General features: G+C 43.2%; 1 protein-coding gene and 1 long non-coding RNA gene across 7 annotated transcripts in view; one reads left to right on the forward strand and one right to left on the reverse strand.

The window, feature by feature from the left end:
* LOC127008138 (protogenin-like) overlaps positions 1 to 16,813 on the forward strand; it is an 83,626-nt gene that overhangs the window by 60,474 nt on the left and 6,339 nt on the right. For 4 of the 6 annotated variants that reach the window (XM_050879783.1, XM_050879787.1, XM_050879786.1 and 1 more), the window contains exons 21-22: positions 1 to 12,620; positions 14,082 to 14,347. In XM_050879783.1, coding sequence (XP_050735740.1) covers positions 1 to 423 — 423 coding nt within the window. In that variant the 3' untranslated portion in view covers positions 424 to 12,620; positions 14,082 to 14,347. Of the gene's footprint in view, positions 12,621 to 14,081; positions 14,348 to 15,776; positions 16,643 to 16,813 lie in introns of those variants that run through there. The other 2 variants (XM_050879785.1, XM_050879788.1) reach the window with 2 other exon arrangements.
* The window catches only part of LOC127008140 (uncharacterized), a 22,009-nt gene continuing 14,534 nt past the window's right edge, over positions 9,339 to 16,813 (reverse strand). Inside the window, exon 3 of the long non-coding RNA XR_007760826.1 lies at positions 9,339 to 12,626. This is a non-coding gene — a long non-coding RNA (uncharacterized LOC127008140). The remainder of the gene's footprint in view (positions 12,627 to 16,813) is intronic.

Here is a 16,813-nt window from a genome sequence, read left to right on the forward strand (position 1 = left end):
GGTGGATCAGAGGAGGAGAATGAACATCTCGTTTATGGTGCTGGAAGCAGTAACGGGGCCACAGCTCGAAGTGCCATGCCCAGCGACCAGCTCCACGTAGCACCCCCGGAGCCGGTCAGTAAGCAGTGCCCCGAAAGCCCCTCCCCCCCTCCCTCCCCTGTCCACCTCAACCACAGCACTGCCTCGCAAGATGGTCTCAATAATGTCACCAACCTAACAACCCTCAGTGTGGTGGAGGGCGAGGGGGAGGCGGCACAGGACAGGACGGGGACAGACACCACCAGTCAGCAGGCCACTGTTACTGCTACCGCTGCTGCTGCTGCTGCTGTCACCGCCTCCACCCCGTACCGCCACCACCACCACCCCGGCGCTGGGGCAACGAGGGCGGCCTCCCCAAGACCATCACTGACAATGGCACAGTAACCAGTGCGGCGCCTGGCCACCGCCAGGCTCTCTTCCCTCGCAGGCCCCTGTCACCGAGAGTCTCCTCTGGTCTGATGCGGGTATTGATACGTATACAAGGCCTGGCCCAGCCACTGCGGTGATACATGCGGCAGCTGTGCCCATCCAGCCCACAGTGGACTTGATGCGTGTGCCTTGACCCAAGTGTACAAATGTTGTCAGCGTGGGTACTCGTGACCACCGAGCAAATGAGCGGGGCTGGGTCAGGCACCCATTGTAGCCACTAACAGCTAGTTGTTGTTTGGTGTTTACGTTGTAGCATTGTGGATATGACTCTCGGTCACACAATTCAGGCTCAGCGTCCCCCCCTGACTCAGCACGTCATGATACAGTTCACTTGCCGAGGCTTATTGAAAGGAGTACAAAATGCTAACTTTTTTCCAGTCATTTTTATGTGTAAACTGTGACTAGAGAGCTGTGTCCAGGTGCTCCCTCATTTCTCTGACAACAAGGTATCAGGGATTATCCTGGCAAATAACAGTATGCCTGCCCCCACCCCCACCCCACACCACCACCATGGCCCCCAAAGCAACTTCTCGCGTCTTCACAACCTCATTGAGTCGCCATATTTGTATCAGGGATGGTAATCTCTTGTCATAATTTTTTATATGAGACTGTAATACATCTTTTATTTAGGTGTGTTTCATTTGTCTGCTGGTTCTTACATAACAAAGTAGTACAAGAGTAATGGGTTATTAACACTTTTATGTATGAGGAATCAACTTTTAGGCAGCAGTTGTATTATGTAACATTTCTGTGTTTTTACTGTTGAAGCATTACAGTCTGAAGTCAGGGAGATTCATACCAAGAGCAACCAGTGCAGGAGATATTTTCCTGCACTCAATGATCACATGCAGCGCTTAGAATATTGCAGAAGCTACCTGAACCATTTACAGTTTTTAGCTCCTTATTGGGTGGGTGGAGGATCATGTTAGAGGAGCAGCAGCATCATTGGGAGGTCGGGAGCTGTTACTCTCTCCGACGGTGCACGAAATGATGTCGCTCTCCAGTCAGAGTGTTGGGACTGTAGCACTTCATAAAACGTGTTGGTCCAGAAGTACTGCAGCTTGTTTACTTGTAAGAATCATTGCAGCTTTCAGTGCATTTTCTCAGCGAATGTTTCGGGGCAACTTGGACTGATTGACATAGTTCATTCTTATATATTTATTATACCTTCATCTCATACATGTTTTCCATCTATGTTAAGAGTAACATCATCATGGCAGGCATTTTACCAGCAAAAATGTATATACGGTAAAATTGTCGTGTTTGCTGTGTAGGTCAAGCACAGAGGCGAGCGGAAACACTCTTGGCGCGTCACGTGATCCTTCACCCACAACTCACTTTGCATTCCATACAGACTTCTGACAAGTGGTGCTGTGCCACTGAACTGAATTACCATCAGTCAGTCCCCCAAGGCTCCCTGGCAGGCAGCACTGGGTCAGCTCAGTGCCCTGCACACCCATATGCAGTGGCCCCAAGTGGCAGTCAAGTGCTGTGGCCTCACAAGGTGCCAAGCAACTAAAGTTGACTCCTGCCAGCACTGCCTTAGAGCTCGGGCTGAGTGACAGTAATTTTGGGCAGTGCAAACGTCCTCCTCTCAGAGCTCGGGCTTGCCTCTACCCCAGTTCCCAGCAGCACTGGCAGCACCAGCCACTGTGTGAGCCCTGACCTCCACCAGTGTGGCATCACAGTTGTGGATTGCTTAACCAAATGATAAAAAAAAATACTCAAACTGTTGTCAGATGAAACTCGTTATTGCTACAAAACATAACAGTTGAATCTACTAGTGCTGTTTGCTGGTGACAGCCCTTAAATACTACATGTTAGGCAGCCACTTGTGCTAATTTGCCTTATGATGAAATTGTTCAAACCTTCAGGGCAAAAGATGTGTGTTTGCAAGGGAAGGTATTTGGCACCACTGGTGTGTGATGGAGCCTTCTCGTAGCATCACGGTGGGGGTTCAGCCTGGCCGCTCTCCTGTGTGTGTGATGGAGCTGACTGTCTGAGGCGGGAGTTTCATACATAAGACTTATTTTAATATTTAGTACAAATCATATTCCATTTACTAACTATATACACTGGTTAACTTAATCCCTGGTAGGACTACTGAAACAATCTCAGTGCTTTTCTCAATCTGCAGTTGTACAGATTGTCATAAGTCACCCTGCAACACTCTGTGCAGTCAGACCACTGCTCTCGGCTCACCTTAGACCCCCTCATGGCTTTGTATCAAAGCCCGGAACTGAGAATGGGATGCGGTTGAATGAGTGGCTTTGATGAGCAGAAGATTGGGTGTGCAGAGTGATGTGAACCCCCTTCCTCCCAAGCAAGAAACTTAGCTCAGGCTTTTACCTCAGTTACTGTGTGGAGCTCCAGGAAATGACAGTGTGAGGAGATACCCTATATACGTATTTGTTGCCCACGGATGGATATTGTCTCTATTATTATGAACCTTTATGTTTATATCTTGCTGCTAAGTTAGTTTTGTTAGCAGAAAGGGTGCCAACCATTAGTGGCTCAGGTGAGGGACTCTGCCCCCCCCCCTCCCCCCCAGCCCACCACCATCACCACCGCCACCACTACCACCACCACCACCACCACCACCACCACAACCACCACCACCATGCAGGGGGCCCACAATCGCTCAGTACACAACTATGCTAAAGATAGAAAATTATTTAAAAAGAGATTTATTTCAAATGTATGTATATATACCTCACTTTTATCAAAATGTCTGATGTATATACAATCCCCATCCCTCCTCCTCCCCACCTCTTGAGTTTTATCATTATTTTTTGTTGACAAATTTATGTATATAATTTTTTCATGACTTGCATTCAGTCAGTGGAGGGCCGGGGTGGTGCTGGAGGGGCAGCGGAGCATCAGTCCAGCTTCGTGCACATAATTTCTACCTCATAAAGGGCACAGGTCAGGTGGGGCAAGGGACCTGTTGTTTCATTCTCCAAAACCTTTTTTTTTTATGGTTTTCACATTTGGGTTTGTTTTCCTAATATTTTTTTCCACCCCTTTCCCCCACACATTTTTACAACAACCCCATATTTTTTTTTGTTTTTTGTTTTTTTTCCTATATGAAAATTTTTACATATACTATATATATATTTTAGACAAGAGTCCGGGTTGGCAGGGGCTGTGGTTCTGTTTCTCAGGGAGCTCATTGTACAAACACTACACTCCACAGCGCCTGCCTGCCAGACATCCCACCCAACCAACCCCCAAACACTCAACCATCACCACCACCACCAAAACTGCCACCTTGGCCACACCTTCCACCTCTTCTAACTTCACCTTTTCTTCTTTCTGTACCACTTATGTATTTGTCTTTTTCTTCCCTAATGTCATAATGTTGTTGCTTTCCTCCTCTCTCTCCCTTCTCTCTGTTCCATCTCCTTCCCACCTTCCTTCCATCCTTCCTTCAGCATTCCTGTCAGTGTTTGCTGTTACTCTGTTTGTAGTTCCTGTACTACCTCCAGACGGCCTCGCTCATCCCACCCAAGCCACCTAGGGAGACAGGTGATTCTCTCTCATTCTCTTTCTTTCTCTTACTCTTTACTTCTGTTTCTCTATTTCTCTTTCTCTACTCTTTCTTGCTCTCTCACTCACACTCTTGCTCCTGTTCTTAATTTCTCTCTCATCATAGTCTCACCTCTCCTTCCCTCTCTCATGTCATCATAATGCATCCCCCTACCCCCAGTATACACATAAAAGAAATTATTTTACAGATAAATGATAGATATGAATTTTGTTATAGACACTCCATGTATGAGTGAATGTTTGAATTTTTTCGACTGATTTGTTTTCCTAATTTTATCATACTACCTCGTTCCTTTTTTTGTATAATGAGTGAAAACTTTTTGCATCGCATCTCCCGTGCTGCATATGTATGATAGCTCAAGGGTCTAAGAAAGAAAGGAAAGAGATTGAATGCTCCTATGCCAACTCCCTCATCCTCTGCCAAGAGCACATTAACTCAGCTACTTCATGATAACCAGTCATTATTTTGTCAGTAGGATTTTTATCATGTACACCATGTTGTTTTCTTTCTTATTATGGATGATTGCATTATGAACTGGTAGGCTGGGGAGGCTGTCTCCCCTCCTTGCCTCCCCAAGGTGTTCCCCCTGCTCCCCTGTGACTGTCATGCCATCGGTTGCTCTCCCTTCCAGTGCAGTAGTTGTCTTGATCACAGGGGCAGCCTCCCCTGCCTTACATAGGGTAATGTAACTGAATTTGGGATTGTCAATAAGACTCATATTCTATTACAACATAGGATGTAAGCCTTCTTAAGAATTCAGAATGTTTGTGGATTACTCCAGCCAGTTGGGGTTGGATCCCTTATCCTAAAAATGCCCCCTTCATTTATTGTAGTTTTTAAGATATCGTACAAGTTAACATGTACACAGGGTTGGAATACATTTTGTACAATAATTTAATGTATTGAGAAACGTCTTGTGCTCATTTCTATTTGTAAATATTGTAGTGACACTACTTAACATGTACAAGGTAGTGGAAGTTATCGGCTTAGGTAGAAGTGAGCTGAACCATAGGCCTGTTACTTGCATATATATATTTTTTTTGGTTGATTACTACAGTACAGCTAAAAGCACAAGATAAAGTATAGTTTGCAGTACCATCTTGTCAACAGGAAAAGAAGTTTAAAAAGTAACGAGAAAGAAAAGAAGACAAAGAAAATAAAGTGCCCATGCTCATCTGTCACAGGGATCCATGAGGCATGACTTCAATATGGTTCATTTTCCTCTCCTTTCCCCTTCCTACCCGTACAAGAATATGTCCTCCCCTCCCCTTATACACCTTTACAGAAAGTTACCCCTACACCCACCATCCCACCCCATAGCCCTCCCCACCCACCTCTCCCTTACTTCCCCCAAAACATGAAAGAAAATGCCTTCCCTCCCATCTACTTATCCACCCTTCCCTATAAATAAGTTCCCCCTACACCCATCACCCACCCCATAGCCCTTCCCCCACCAACCCAACCCACCTCTCCTTTCCCTTTCCTCCCTGTACAACAAAATGCCCTTCCCTCCACATATCCAACCCCCTCCATATAAAAGAGTTACCCCTATACCCACAAACCTATCACCCACTCTGTAATCCTCCCCACCCCACGAAAATAAAAAATGCCCTTCCTTTACTCCCCCACCCCCTCAAAAATAAAAAAGAAGAAAAAAAATACCCACCCACCTCTCGTCCCTACAGTCACAACCCCAGTCTTGAAAATGGAACATGTTGAAATCGATGACCTCAATATTTGCCAGGACAACAAATCCAGTCGGGGGCACTGGGAATTGTGCGCCTAGAGAAGTGCCGAGCCTCAGCGACCCCCCCCTGGAGCCCCCCACCCCCCATTACTCCCCCAATGGCAGAACTTTTTTTAATACTACATAGGAGGCAAGCACAATACAGAGCTTGTCATCAGTCCTCTCCCCTTCCCCCAGGGCATACATCATAGCTTTTGAAAGGGATGCTCTCTCTCTCTATCTCTCTGTTTCTCTTTTTCTTTCTATCTATCCATCTATCTAACTTTCTTCTATCTTGGTTTCTGGTTTCTATTCTACTCTGTCCTGTATTTTCACTATTTCTCCTCCCTTTTTGTTTCCTTTCCTTTCCTCTCCCTCTTTCTTCCTTTTCTCTCTCTCTCTCTCTCTCTCTCTCTCTCTCTCTCTCTCTCTCTCTCTCTCTCTCTCTCTCTCTCTCTCTCTCTCTCTCTCTCTCTCTCTCTCTCTCTCTCTCTCTCTCTCTCTCTCTCTCTCTCTCTCTCTCTCTCTCTCTCTCTCTCTCTCTCTCTCTCTCTCTCTCTCTCTCTCTCAAAACAGCAATTTGATTATCACAATGTACAAATCTATTTGGAGGTGCTACAGATAAGTGCTCATTAGGTAGGCCCATTTCAGGTAGCCTAGTCTTTCCTCCACCTGCTTCACCTTTTATTAGTTGTCTGACCACCACCAGCACCATCGCCACTCATTCCCCACATCATCATCCCTCCCTTATCCCCATCAGATCATACCACTCCCCTTCCCCTTGTCCCTCCCATTCCATCATGATTCATTCCTAGTGAGCAGAAACACCATATTCTAACCATTGCCTCTGTCCCTATGCGGAAGTGGGTTATCCAGTCTAGATTTCAGGGTCACGAGTGGTAATTTGACTCAGTTACCTGAAGAAGTAAAGGGAGTTGAACTGGTACTGACACACCACCACTTTTATGACAGTTCTATAAGTTCTTGTCACATGGGGTTCCTTATTTAACTGGTGCATTGATCCTCATTTTATCGTGTCCATAGAACCCAATGTTGTGGGATTCCATACTCGATCCAGTGGCAGGGTGGCACGGAGGAAAGGCGTATAGGGTGCTACTTCACATGTGTTTCAAGTGCTGACTAACCTCCTCCTGGTGGCGACGAAACCTCCCAGGAATACATAAAGCCATGAAGAGCCTTTTTGTTCCTCCCTGACACCCTGCCACTGGGTCTCTGCCTGACTCAAGTGGTGTTCAGCTCACTAGCACTCTCATCCTCATCCCCATCCTCATCCCTCCATTGCCAAGCCACATCAGATGCAATACAGTGTCATACCGTTCTCAGCTACCTCTCTGTACAGCAAGGTCAGGAGGCTCACTCACTCATGCACTCATTAACGGATTCACGCATTGTCATTCATTCAGTCACTCAAGTCACTCATTCAGCACCCGTCATACCCTCTGCCTACCTCCTCCTCCTCCTCCTCCTCCTCCTCCTCCTCCAGCAGCCCCCCACACCCCCATCGTGTCATGTGTCAAGTAATCGATCAGCCCTTCCTCTCACCTCCCTTCCCCTGCCCTCCTCCCTTTTATCCCCTGACACACAGCATTGCCACAGCCAGATCTATTTTAAGTTACCACAGCCCTCATTACGATGCAAGTAAGAGCCACACCTTCCGAGGTTTGCCAGCATCGGGTACAAAAAGACTGATACGTACGAAACAAAGTACTACTACTACTCCTACAACAACTACTACTACTACTACTACTACTACTACTGCACAGTTCCAATGATCAAATTCTTGCAATAACCAATAACGTCATCCTTTGGCCATCTTTTTGACTGCTGAATCGTAAAGGGAAATGATGAGTAATGGAAATGTAGGTTAAAAATACTGGCATGAAATGAGCACACTGCAGAAAGAAATGAGCTGTTGTAATATTTATGTGGTATAGTTGCTTGTATATGTAAGAACTGCCTGTGGTGTGAGAATCTGATCACTTTTTTTTTTTTTTTTTTTTTTTTTTTTTTTTTTTGACCGGCCGCTGCAAGATGCCAACCAGCGGCAAGCGGCAGAACACATAACGCAAAGATTATAAAAGTTTGGATGCTAGAAGAAGCAGCTTTTCATGCATTTTTATTTGTAATTTTTATATTTGTTTTACTCCCCAAGTACTTTGTGGGGCAATGACATTACATAATTGTTCACTTCACCCAATTCAAGGTGTGTAAAAGATTGAAATCTAAGTGTACCAGTGAAGCTTAAGATTCAAACACCAAAGGTAAATATTTTAAGAGATCTGATGTTGTGTGTCTGGTGCTTCCAATTTGTGACAAGATCAACATTGTGTCTGTAAGGATTTTTTTTCATTTGTGTTTGAGTATTTTTTGTCCTAAAATATTGTCAGTGCTGAAAATTTTGATTAGATTGCAAATCTTTGGAGTGGAAATGTGTGATCTTGTGATAAAGTAGTGTCAGTCGGAACTCATGTATAAATTATACGTATACCGCATAGCTCAGGTTTAGTGTTGTGGTGTTCATCAGCATTTTTTTTTTTTTTTTTTTTTTTGTTTTGCACCAACAATCACCGCCACGGACGCCGTGCGAGGCCGGCCTTGGGTCCTCGCTGGCTGGTCAGCTGCTCGATTAGCCTGACCTCAGTGAGCGGGTAGTGACGAGAGGTGGCGGCAGCAGCAGGCCAGTGCACTAGTCACCATCCGTGTGGAGGCCGAGTCTCTGAGCGCAAAGCTGGGCGAGAAGAGCACGTCGAGTGGCAGTGTGTGTGTGTGTGTGTGTGTGTGTGTGTGTGTGTGTGTGTGTGTGTGTGTCAACCAACCCCATGTTATGTTCACAATGTTAGGGAGGGGAGGAAGGGGTCCTTTCATCAGGCTTATATCTCAGTTGCTGACCCATAGAATGAGCCTAATTTGACTTCCACAAAACTGTCAAATAACCTTAGATTATAGCTAATCAGTTTTCCATAGGAAGCAGGGGACAAATTGCAGCACAAAATTTAATTATATAACTTACCCTACCTCGTAGGTGATGTCTTTACTTGCGACCTCAGTAAACACAAAACTTTTTGTAATTTATGATTTTATTTGCCATCTGTGTGAATGTTGGTATAGAGATGACCACGGAGCGTGTTGGCATTAATGAACGGACCACTGAGGCGAATGAGCAGCATTTATTGGTCTGGTATTCAGTGTATCCCACGTGCAAGCCAGGATGACTTAGTCTTCTGCTGATCACATGTATGATAAAACTACTGACCTTGCTGGAAAGGACATCACTGTATTTGATATTTTTTTCATAGCTATACAAGTCAAATGAATTAGTCTTTTAGTGACAAAAAATTGGACTATGGTAGATCCAAGGTGGTGTTGGGCTGCGCACCGCCAACACCCCCCAGCATCTCACTTGGTTAGACTAATACATATATCAGGTTATTTTTGTACCAGAAAACTATAGCCTCCTCACTCATTCTGTTTCCATTTTATTCTTTATTAGCAAGTGTTTTGAACTTGTAGAACACTTTTCAATAGTTCCTGCGCCCCACCTGCTTGTGCGGTGAGGAGCAGACCAGCAGTACCTGTGTGTGTGTGTGTGTGTGTGTGCGCGCGCTACATACACACACCAAAACCAGTGAAACTCCATTCCGGTGATACTTTATTTGTTCCTAATGATGGTCGTCCCAGTAAATGCTCATCTTGGAAGGTGTGAGGAGGCTGAGGCAGGTGTGTGAGGAGACAGACAGACAGACAGATAGACAGCAGAACTAGGTTACTCCCATGTGGTGAAAACTGGTCACTTGTATCATAACTAATATTTAAGCCATCTGGAATCATTCATCTCTCACATTCTTTGAAGAGGAGTATAAAAAATGTTTGCATTGGGATTAACTAGTTTGGTCTGTTAAAGATATAGGATATTATACAAACATGTCATTGGATTATGATGCAGATCTTTGCTAAGGCTTCCAGAAAACAACTGCAATGGTGACTTTTTAGTATGTGGCCTCAGTATAGTATCGTTTCCATCGGAACACAAATTATTTGTACTGTGTTATATAATAAATCATTGCATAGACTCTTTCAGACTGTTCCCCCAAAAGATAAAAATAAAATACCATTACATGCAAACTATATATGATAAATATCCTGGAGATGTGGCATGGAGGCTGGCGCAGCACACGTGAGGCTGGCAGGTGGAGGACAGGTGCACAGCTTTCAGGTGTGGTCTAATTAGTGCATGGCAGGTAGCCAACAGCTGTACCAAGATCATAGTGATTGATAAATGTCTTGTGTGGGGAAATTCCTCATGAAAATTTAAGTTGTAAAGAGACATGGCTGTTTTAACACTGTAATGAACCATGTTTGTTGTGCAAGATTAATAGATGCTACAATTTTCACTTCTTTTAACATACAATGATCTAGAGATGAATGACAATGGCATAGCCACATACATCCAACAAAATTTCTACCTATACATATGTATCTCCTTTTCATTCATAACCATTCACACTCCCTTCAAAGCCATGGCTGCCTTAGGAAGAGGTGCAGCCAGTGTGTGGTGGTGTGTGTCACCTGAGGACAGGCAACACACCTTCCCTTACTACTGGAGGTAAGTGATTGTACTGTAGTGCTGCTTGTAGTGATTAGTGGTAGAGGTAGGTGTTTGTATTTAATTTGTGTACATAATAGTCCGGTGACATCTGTCCTTATTATAATATAATGGAGGAAAGTGCTTAAATTGTAATTGAATAACTCAACTAGTATCTTTTCATTAGATTCAAAATTTCTTCGTAAGATATGAATACTGGTAGAGGTATAATAGTGTCATTAGATGCAAATTCTTTAGATGTGTTTAATTGTTGGATGCGAGATCTAACTTCTGTTCTTATTAGCTAACATTAGAAACCTTTTTAAATGAATTATTTAGTAACATTAATTTGAATGCATAATTAGTTAGGTTACATATCAATTCCATACTGTAGGTATTAACTGACCACCTTCAATACTGTTCTTGATGGCCAGCATTATAGGTGTAGAGATTTTTTGAACTTTTATCATTAAGGGTCTTTCACTTATTACTTTCATTTTTGTGTGCATAAGTAGTTTTGAGAAGATATCCTTGCCAGGAAAGAAAACGAAACCACCGTTTTGCATCATCTCAAGTTACTAAATGATTAAATGTATGGCTGACAGTAATTTCCAATTATTCATATGTCTAGTGTAGCTGAAAAGGTACTAAAATATATATAGAGCTACCATATGGTGTGTGAGTAAATTAAGTTCATCTAAACCTTTTTGTTGTTGCTGGGAAATTTTGACAAATTATCCAGGAGTCCTATAATGGGTGAAGGATGTTTAGTGAACTCAACAGACACCGGTCATGGTAAAAAAAAAGTTGTAAACGCCACGCCAGGCTGACCTAGTGTGAAGTGTGCTTCAAGGTTTGGATTGCTGTGTAGAAGGACTGATGGGGACTTAGATTTTCATGGTTATAGGGTGGCATGGCTGTATCTAGTCTTTTTTTTTTTTTTTTTTTTTTTTTTTTTAAATCCTATTGGTCATCAATAATGTGCTTGATATATCTTTTTTTACACTTTTTTTTCAGTTTTATTGATTTTTCTATATAACTTTTTATGACTGCATTCCTATCATGCCAACTTGTGGAAATCCAACACCTCAAACTACCTCTGTCCCAAAAAGGTAATTAAAAAGGCAAATTAATTAGCCATATAACTTCATAAATACTAATGCCATGTCTTGAAAAAAATGGCTACGTCTGTTGGGGGTGAAAGTTAATAGGCAATGGACTAACAAGGCAAGTAGTAAGTTATCAAGTTTCAATCTTCACAAAGGTTTTATGTAATTTGTTGGGAGTTAGTTGTAGGTCAGCATCACCTCAAGTTAGTAATATATGCTAAACTGTAAACCGGTCACCTCTAAAATAACAGTAGTCTATCTTTTTTTCTTCTTCCTACAGTAAAGGACACAGCTCAAGGTAACGTAGACAGGAAGAAATACATACAGACATAGGAAGGCCATTGAAGCTAATGATTAATCTACTGCCGATCCAATCTCCTCTAAAGAAATAAAGTAGCTCAGAAACGAGTGGTGTGCGACGGTATTGTCAGGGAAAGGGTCAAACAGAGGAGTAAGAAAGAAAGAGAGAATCAGAAATAGAAGTTAAGAAAAGAGAAAAAGGGAATGAGAGATAATTACCCGTTTCCCTAGGTTTCTTGTAATTAAGAATGAGCACTATAATGACAACCAGACTAATGTTGAATGAAATAATATGATGAGTTTAGGATAGTTAATCAGGTTTGTTTAGTGTAATTCTCCATTTCAACTCTAGAAGTACTTTTTTATTTAGTTGTTTTGCGGGAATGGTGTTTTAGTGGACATTTTTCATCTATTCATGTTTTGCTATTGAGTATTAGAATTCATGTATGGATGGTTACTGTATTTGCGTGGTTGGTGCTATCACTTAAATTGGCTGGTTTACCATACCGTTGTTTCTTTATCAAATTAGATTGCTTCATCTATTCCTGTAAATCATTCAATTGTTACAAACTCAATTAATATAGCTGGTCTGACACGTAGGTATAGTATAAAGATGTTGATATGCCGTTATGCCTTTTACAAGTTGTGAGCCGAAACATAGGAAGTCTCCTCTGCTTAAACACTACTTAAACCACTTAACAACTACTCAAACAACCATCTGTTTTCTGAACTATCAAGAAGGCGGGGTTCGCTTGCTCGTTCGAACAGAGGTTTGGCGAGTCGATCTCCCGCCTGCATCAAACGCCAAGGCTCGTTTACCAGTCAGCTTCGGGGCAGTGCGGTCACGCATATCCAATCTCGTCCGTGAGTCTAGGGTTGGAAAAGTTGCCCTCGTTACTGAAGATTATCAAGTTACTCAAGATTATAAAGCCATCCAAGTTACCAAGACGGGAACTTCCTTAACTAATAAACAAGCTATCCTCGTGTCCTACTACGTACGGGTGAACCGCTGGATAACAACAATTCTTGCATCCGAAATTAAGAACGCTGGAATGCAACACCAATTATTGCATTAAACTGCAGGTTGGCAGACTATTGTAAAGCTAATGGATGGACATTTGTCGATACCTAGGTCCGATTCCATGGCAAGAACCACCTATATTGGTACCAGATGGTCCTGCACTTTTTCTTTTAGTAGGTAAGAGGGGGCCTAAGATGGTAATAGTAGTGATAGCAGCTGTAGGGTAAAGCAAGGGGTAGGTCTAAATGTGTACTATACAAACCGTAGAAGGCGTGCGTAGATAAATTTGATATGATAGCGATCACAGTCATGGATGAATACTGCAGACAGGCACATTCTCCCAGAATTAGAGATTGAAGGGTAAAGGTTATTCCACAAAGATCGAATAGGCAGGAAGGGGATGGGGTCGCACTCTTCGTCGGGGATAATCTTAAGTGTCATTAATCAATACAGAATCCCTCAGGGTAGAAACAATTGGTAGGAAGGAAAAGCTTGTCCTGGGAGTACTTTACAGACAGCCCACCCTTAATAACGATAGATAGCTATATAATCACCCGTTTGCGGTAGTCGTGTTAATAAAATAAGACGCATATAAGGCATAATATAATATAGCAACGTAATTAATCACCTGTTCGCGGTATGAGTGTTATAGCGCCCATTAAGGTTCCTCCATTGCTATATGTGATAACTAATAACCGTAATAGCTAAATGAATGCTGTAAAAAGATAACTATAATAATAAAGATAGCCCCGTAGCCCCGAGTCGCCGTGACGTCAGAGGAGCGGCTTGATCAGCACTGGACCAGTCTTGAGAAGAGAGATTGGGTCAAGCGCCATGGAGACTAGAATAAGGCAAAACCAGCTAAATTTTTTTAAATATAGAAGAAAATTAAAGAAATTAACTGATGAGGAGGATCATAGAGGAAAAGGCAACAACAAGGAATGATTATTGGTTTAAGTCAACTATGCAATTTATGAAAGACATTAATTTAAATTACTCTGACCTAAGAGTAATTAAGAAAGAAAAATTGAAGAATAAGATTATAGACTGGGATAGTAAGAGATGGCAGCAGGAAGTAGGCTAACAGAAAAATCAAGTTTATCAATATATAAAAATTGGAAGACGGAAATGTCTGAAGAGAAAATATACGACAATAGACCATCGTCACAAATATTATTTAAAGCAAGAACAAATAATCTAAGACTAAATGATAGAAACAGACACACTAACGGAGACACTAATTAAATGCATCTTTTGTGACTGGAATGTAGAGGATTTAATGCATTTTCTGTTGTGGTGCCCAGGATATGCAGAAGTAAGAAAAGACAATTTTACTGCAAAGACCATACATAGAAAATGAAGAAAATATCATAGGACAATTACTCTTCAACGAGCTAAAGATACAAGAATCCAAGGAAATAGTGTATGAGATGTGGAGGAAAAGAGAAAGCCAACGAAAGAACATAATGGAAGCAGCAGCATAAGAAGACTTGGAACAGCATCAGGGAAGCGCCGACACAAAGGCCAGCTTCCCGACTGACCTGACCTGACCCTCCGCACCAACCTCGAGGTATCCTTAACCTTTTAGATCGGGTAGATCAGTTTTCGAGCAACTGTTGTTTACTTATGACAGTGACTCATTTCTATGATAGTGGTATGTCAGTGGATATCTTCTGACTTCAAGAAAGCTTTTGATGTTGTTAATCATAGATTATTACTCACAATGCTGCCTAGTATTGGGATTGGGGGTGTTTGCTGGGATGGCTGAAAGACTATTTGAGTGGGAGAAAGATGCAAGTAGTTGTCCATGGAAGTAAGAGTCATAGAGTGGATGTAAGCAGTGGTGTTCCCCAAGGGTCTGTAATTGGTCCCTTGCTTTTTCTCATTTACATTAATCATGTTGTTTCAAACTAAATTGTAAGGTTTGTTTATTTGCTGATGGTCTTAAATTATACCTAGCTGCTGAATTAACTCTCTTTACAACACAAGCAGCTCTTGGGGTTTATCTTTCTCAGTTGGCAAATGTGCCAGAATGAACTTTTGTAGGAATTTCCTTTATGCTCCTGCTCCTTTACCGTATTTTATTGGAAAGCAACCCATACAAGATGTAGATAAGTATAAGGATCTTGGGGTCTGGGTGGATTCCTCCCTAAAGTTTCATTTGCATGTGAGAGAAATCACTGGCAAGGCTGGAGGCATTGGTTACAGTATTCTAAAGGGTACCCTTTGCAGATCTCCTGATTTCATGAAGACAGTTTTTATCTCACATATTCGCCCTATCTTGGACTTTGCCTCTGTGGTTTGGTTCCCTGGTTATACAGGAGACATTAGGCTTTTAGAAAATGTTCAGAGGAGGTGGACCAAGAAAATTACGGGTTTCCATGATCTGCCATACAGTGAACGTCTCGCTAGATTGAGTCTTTATTCCATTAAAGGAAGATTAATTAGAGCTGATCTAATTATGGTGTTCAACATTCTGAAAGGGTTTTGTCCGAATCTAGGTCACCTCTTTGTTAGAAATTTCAACAGACACGAGAGGCCACTCCTTTAAGCTTTTTGTTCCTCGTTACAATACTGATGTTCGAGCTCGTTTCTTCTCTGTGCGGGTCATTAGCATTTGGAATAATTTACCAGAATCAGTTATTGTGGTGAATTCTGTTAATGCTTTCAAACGGCATCTCCACACTTCTCTCGGTCAAATTTTGTTTGATTTTGATCGACTTTGGGTTGTTGAGTATCTCTCTAACTTGTAAACTTGTGTCCTGTGCTGTGTCTCCACTCGGGATTGCCAACTTGACTATATTGTCTTGGCACTTACTCAAGAGTATTATGGCAGAGTTGTTTGTGTGGTCTTGGTGATGCCACATTAGCCAACCATCAGAACATCTAAAGGACAATCTACTTGCTGTCTTGGTTGGAGGCATCACCTGATCCTAGATGGGGTTCTCCCCATCTAGGTAAGAAATCTAGGTAAGATTAACCAGTCTCCGTATTCACAGGCCAACCCTAGAGGACCTGCTGGGCAGCAACGCCCTCAGCCCCAACACTGCCTTCCAAGCCCTCAAGTGCACGCAAAATTTCCTGCTGAAGTCGAGGCAAATCGACAGGATTTAACTCCCACCCTGGTAACAGAACGGCCAACACAAAAAACAACACCTGACAACAACTACCACTGACGGGGCTCTAGAGGCTGTGGCCCCAGAGCCTAACTAGCCCCATAAAACACCCAAGAAGAAGAAGACCAGACTAACGGCAGACCTCGGACAGCTCACCCTTGGACACTACAGACACTCCCCTGCCCAGCACTGGCGCCCCTACTCCCCCCGTCGCCCCCTGGACACAGCCATCACCCCTCTGAGGATTGGACACACCCGCCTCAACGCCCACCTGCACAGACTGAACATAGTCCAAGATCCACACTGCCCATGGTGCCCCACACAACCTGACACACCAGAACACCACCTCCTCTACTGCCCAAGATTCCACTCCCTCCGCACCAACCTCAAGGCATCCTTAACCAGTCTCCGTATTCACAGGCCAACCCTAGAAAACCTGCTGGGCAGCGATGCCCTCAGCCCCCTCACTGCCTTCCAAACCCTCAAGTGCACGCAAACCTTCCTGCAGAAGTCGGGGCAACTCGACAGGATCTAACTCCCACTCTGGTGACAGGACGGCCAACACAATAAACACCTGATAACAACTACCACTGACGGGGCTCTAGAGGCTGTGGCCCCACAGCCTAACTAGCCCCATAAAACACCCAAGAAGAAGAAGGCTTCATCAGGCTTGCAATGGACGGGCCGCGCCGGGCATCCTCTAATTTTCGTGTCCTGCCCGCACACTGGAGCTCCTTGCCATAACCAGAGTGAGCACAAGACACTACAGCTTATTGTTTAGACATAACGTGTGCATGTAAGGCCATGCTGCTTGTATTGGCGAGGTAGTCTTCATCAGTATAAGGCCTGGATACAGTTCTTTTGCTTTTTCTCATTTTCCGTTGCATTCCCTGCAGTCTCAAAGGCCCCCTAGCCAATTC

This window comes from Eriocheir sinensis, chromosome 37 (genome assembly GCF_024679095.1).
Source record: "Eriocheir sinensis breed Jianghai 21 chromosome 37, ASM2467909v1, whole genome shotgun sequence".
Classification (NCBI taxonomy): Eukaryota; Metazoa; Arthropoda; class Malacostraca; order Decapoda; family Varunidae; genus Eriocheir; species Eriocheir sinensis.